This window comes from Neltuma alba, unplaced genomic scaffold, assembly GCF_004799145.2.
Source record: "Neltuma alba isolate B1F8T4 unplaced genomic scaffold, ASM479914v2 tig00011916_pilon, whole genome shotgun sequence".
NCBI classification, from domain to species: Eukaryota; Viridiplantae; Streptophyta; class Magnoliopsida; order Fabales; family Fabaceae; genus Neltuma; species Neltuma alba.
Genome location: NW_021636509.1, coordinates 1,153,002 through 1,158,173, shown reverse-complemented (window position 1 = coordinate 1,158,173; position 5,172 = coordinate 1,153,002). Strand labels below are relative to the sequence as shown.

General features: G+C 31.4%; 1 protein-coding gene and 1 long non-coding RNA gene across 2 annotated transcripts; both read left to right on the top strand.

Annotated features, from left to right (window-relative positions):
• Positions 1–2,427: 2,427 nt before the first annotated feature.
• Positions 2,428–3,513, top strand: LOC114719393 (uncharacterized). The gene is made up of 2 exons (XR_003737901.1): positions 2,428–2,536; positions 3,482–3,513. It is a non-coding gene; the product is annotated as an uncharacterized LOC114719393 (long non-coding RNA).
• Positions 3,514–3,884: 371 nt separating this feature from the next.
• Positions 3,885–4,543, top strand: LOC114719491 (receptor-like serine/threonine-protein kinase SD1-8). The gene is made up of 3 exons (XM_028905002.1): positions 3,885–4,116; positions 4,182–4,332; positions 4,433–4,543. Exons 1-3 carry the CDS (start codon positions 4,028–4,030, stop codon positions 4,541–4,543), a joined length of 351 nt encoding a protein of 116 aa, XP_028760835.1. The 5' UTR covers positions 3,885–4,027.
• Positions 4,544–5,172: the final 629 nt, after the last annotated feature.

The window sequence follows — 5,172 nt, the reverse complement described above, 5'->3', positions numbered from 1 at the left end:
TATCATTAGTGGGTTAAGCAATACTGCAACATATGTTGCTTGATTTTAAATATCTTACTTGTAACCTTAGCATACCGATTGCTTGTGAAAATGCCAAGCAGCCTTCTTATCCCTTCATCTTAAGTCTAATTGTAAAATTTTGCACATTTTATCAAAGAATGACTGGGTGGAGTTGGAAGCATGTTATGAATGGACAATTGACTATAAGGATCATTGAATATGTTACGGCATAAGGAGTCAAGAACGTGTTGAATTGGAAAATTTCAATAGCAAACACATAATGAATTTTGTCCTTCTGGCTAAAGGCATTGATGAAGATCATGATACAAGGCAGCTACTGAAAATTTTCTGCCAACAACTCTGACCATCATGCTGATACTGCTAATAGGAATAACAAGCATTGACTTTCCCGTGCGATGCACGGATAGAATTTACTTTATTATGAAATCTTTATCATTCCATAGTGTCAGCACAGCAATATTACAATTTATAAACAAATAATGGTATTACAATGATTTACTTAAATGTAATCAGTAGTTTCTTTTCATTACAGTAATTCTAACAAATAAATTCAATACTATTTAGATGGATATGCAAACTACTTTTAGAATGAACCATTTAGTGTTACATATCAATATGAAATAGAATGACGTGAAGTATTTGATTAAAAACTTAGCAAACCCAAGTTGAATATCAATGTCAATTTCTTTTTTTTAGCATAGTTTTATCTATAGTTGAAAAAAATTCATCTTATTTTAAAACACAACTAAAATTTTGTTCACTGCTAAAACTATAAAACCGTATCATTTACCTTAGTTTTATGGCAAACAAACTTAGCAAAAGGTAAACCATAGGACATCCCCTAACCCAAAGAACAAAAACAAAGTAAATAGACGAAAATGAAATTGCTGCCATTTCTGTATTTTGGTACAATTGAAAAGAAAAAAGAAATGCTGGCAATGATTTGATCAACATCATTAAAACCATGGAATTTGAAATTTGAATTTGAATAGGAAAAAAATTAAAATTAGTAGATACACTCTTGGGTCATAGAAGTTGGTTTGCTCTCTCCTACTTTTGAGACAAGATTTTAGCATAGAACCCAACATGTTGAGTCCAAGTACTAAAGCCGGAAAAACGAGTTAAACCCGTCAGATCGGCCTATTTAGGCCCAAAAATTATGAGAACTTGGTTTGAAATTTTCTCCCTCAAATGTAAAACAGGTAAAGTAGGTTGAGGGCTTCAACGGATCAGCCATGCAGGGCTGAGGGCTTCAACGGATCAGCCATGCAGGGCTGAGGGCTTAAATGTTTAGGCCCTTTTATTTTTTAAAAATTTTTGTGTAATTATAATATTATTATTTTTTTATATTGTTAATGATATTTCAAATATTTATTTATTATTATCATTTTAAAATTAAATTTCACAGAATGATTTGATTTATTTAGTTTTAGACAATAATTTGTCTAATTAAATTTTTAAAAAATGGTTAATTTGGATTTTGATAATGATTTGATTTATACTATCTGTGTTGATATTTTTAAACTATATATAGTTGATAAGAGAGTATTTTTATACTTATATAATTTGTGATTCTATAATTTTAAAAAAATGGGTTAATTTGGATTTTCACATAATGATATTTCAAATAGCAAATTTAATAGCTAAAAAATAATATAGTATTTAGTTTCAACAACAATGCAAAATTTAAAAGTAAAATTTCTATAAATAAGAAAAATTTGATATTTTTGTTATGAAAGAAAAGCATACTTATGAAGAAGAGTCATTGATTATAGTGATGATAAAGTTTCAAAAGATTAATGATAGTGTTTGTGTTTACTATACATTTACACTATAGATGAAACTTTTGATGTTGTTATCTTGTTAATGAATGTTTTAGATGTTCTTGAATGTTGATGGATATTTATATATGATGATATTTTGTATTTCTAACTTAATTTTATTCATATTTATGTATTTTATTAATAATTTTATTGGTTTATTTTCAATTTTTTCATAAAAAATATGAGAAATATGAAAAATAGCATTTTTTCTTAAATGGGCTGGCCTTGAGCCGTTAACTTAAGGGTCGGGCCTAGCAAATTGATGTATTTTTTAAATTTCAGCCTTGTAAGGCTAGGCCTGCAAGGCCGGCTCTGATTCCCAACTGTACCAAATACTACATTAAGCCACTACTGCTCATATGAATAGTAATATACATAGAGCATACATGTTTAAGTTATATAAATATATTGCTACTTCTCTAAATGTAACTGAAGTGGTTCCCTTTTTATCCTTAAAAGAACCAATATTGAATTTTACTAACAGATTTACACTTATTCCCCCCCCTGCAGGAGTTCTAGATTTTGCTACAAGAATGATATGTAAACTCAAGAGATATTTACCAGCGGATGAGGAAAATCTCGAGGAAAGTACTTCCGATGTGCTAGTTTTAAAGTATGCTACAGTAATGGCCACATATAACTTTTCAAATGACAAGCAGCTTGGAGATGATGGCTATGGCACAGTATACAAGGTGACATTTTGATACACATATGTACCATATGAAAAGACAAAATTTGAATTGCAGCTATAATGGATTTCAATTTCAATGGGTCAGATAGCAGTATAGTTTCCTTTTAGCTCATGTAGCATGTACAAAATTGTTGAGATGTTCTGAACTCTGGGTTTCATTATTCCGCTAGATGAGTCAATCTTATTACTAACACCAACTTTAATCAAAATAATGGAGCGAACTTCTAACATGAAGTACTGGTTTATCAGTGCATGAAGGAGAACTTCATCTTGCTAGTACACTTGGTTCGATCCCTCTCGTTCTGCTTCTACTCTTAATAACTACTGCCTATATTCTTCCATTTCTTTTCTATTTCATAATATCTTCTCAGTCTACCCCTTTTCCTTTCAACGGTGATTCCAACTGATTTTTGTACTTACGATGATTGATCTAATTGTGCTAAGTATATTTTTCCAACTTATGCTGATTATTAGTCTGACAAAAAAATATTTATTTATATAGGATTTATAATCGTGCCAATATAGAACTTTCACTTCATTTAGATAACAATGAATAAATTGATACATAGAATGCAAAGGAAATTGAACCCAAAAAAAACTATGCCCTCTTCACTCAGTCCCCTTATCATAGTGTTAATTCTAACTAAGAGGCTGCTTATTTTCAATATTAAATACATTAATTAGTAATAGGTGGTTTTAGTTATCTGCTTTTGCAATATTAACTTTTACCTTCTGTACGGACCTTAAATATCAAATGTCTTTCTGATCTACCTCTTGATGAAGCAAATGTGGTAGCCACACCGCAATATGAGAATGCAATTATGTAGAACTGTGACAAAACCTTTTTTTCCCCCCTACTATGGCTATGCCTTAAGCCTTATCATAGGCTTGTTATGGTCTACTTCAAATAGAAAGTTCTCAGGGATTATAGCTTTAATTTTGATAGGGAAAATTAAGGAAGGGACAGGAAATAGCAGTGAAAAGGCTCTCTAAAACTTCAAGTCAAGGACCTCAGAGTTCAAAAATGATGTCTCACTTACAGCAAAATTACAACATGTGAACTTAGTTAGACTTCTGGGATACTGCACTGAAGGAGATGAGAAGATATTGATCTATAAGTACCTCCCAAACAAAAGCTTAGACAATTTCCTCTTTGATAAATGTTCCCAACTATATGTTTGTCATAATTTTTGCAGTGTAGGCTAAAACTGGTTTGCCTGATACTAAGGATTCAATCTACAGATGAACACAATTAAATATTAAATTTAAAATTGTTGCAAAATTCAATGTCCTCCTCTGTTACACAACTAAGTAACTAATAATTCAAATTTGAGCTTGATACAGATCCAATGATATCATTTCTTTTAGACTAGAGAAAACGTGTCAACGTCATTGAAGGGGTTACTCAAGGCCTTCTTTATCTCCAAGAGTACTAAATTTCACTATAATCCATTGAGATTTGAAAGCAAGTAATGTGTTGTTGGATAATGAAATGAATTCAAAAATATTAGATTTTGGGATGACTAGCATGTTGATAAAAGATGAACTTGAAGGAAACACAAGAATGATTATGGGCACATAGTAAGTAAAGTAGTAGAATCGTGTTTAATGACTAATCATATGATTCTTATCCTTTCATGTGGTAGTGGATATGTGCCCCCTGAGTATGTGAGAAGAGGCATATATTCAATGAAGTATGATGTTTATAGTTTTGGAGTTGTTCTCTTGCAAATCATTAATGGAAACAGGACCTCATATTACTATGGGACACATGAAAATCTGAACCTTTTGGAATATGTAAGTTCCAAAATGAAAACTTTAGGATTCCATTGTTTTTATGTGAACATGATTCTATTCCTGTGATGCCTTTGAATCATAAAACTCTTTGGTATTGCAGGCATATGAGCTGTGGAAAGAAGGAAAAGGAATGGAGTTCATTAATCAGTCACTGGACGACACAGAATCATATCGTAAAATCTTGAGATGCATGGGGGTAGCTTTGTTGTGAGTCCAGGAGAATCCAAATGATAGATCTTCAATATTATAAGTTTATTCGGCTCTAAAAAATAAGGGAGCAGATGCTCTCATCATCAGTTTTCTCCTTATCTCTCATCATCTCTAAATCTCATCCATCCAATAGATCTGAGAGGTAAAAAAGTGACACATCATGGGGCTTTTAAAATCACATCTGAATCTTCCGTTCTATTATAATCCTAATTGTCCATTCAATTTTAAATTCTGTCAATCCCTAGCAGTAGTAGTCACAAATCCTCTTTCCTTGTTTCTATCAGAGTTCAAACAGCATCAACGACACAAATAGGAGCTCTGTCGTTACTCACCATGAGGCACTATGAGAGGATCTCCATTGCTGTGCTTAAAGCATCTTGTTGGTTAGGTATGAATATCACAACTCTTTCTCCATATTTTTGCCTTTTTATGCAGGATGGAGTTGATAAAGTTGTAATCTTTATGCACTCTGCTTCTTCTTATTCTTATTTTTTTCCTTCTATTTAATTAATTGTTATGTATTAAATTAACATGAACTTGAACATGAACTTGAATCATTAATTTTGTTAAGGTGGATGAAATGAGAAGCAATAATTTTGAAATTTTCAGTAATTGATCATTTTTGGATCA

Bases quoted from the DNA above. Each gene is read 5' to 3' on its own strand.
- LOC114719491 (XM_028905002.1), top strand. From the start codon at position 4,028: ATGAATTCAAAAATATTAGATTTTGGGATGACTAGCATGTTGATAAAA. The intron at 4,117-4,181 runs GTAAGTAAAGTA...TTCATGTGGTAG, and splicing joins AGAATGATTATGGGCACATA to TGGATATGTGCCCCCTGAGT. The intron at 4,333-4,432 runs GTAAGTTCCAAA...TTGGTATTGCAG, and splicing joins ATCTGAACCTTTTGGAATAT to GCATATGAGCTGTGGAAAGA.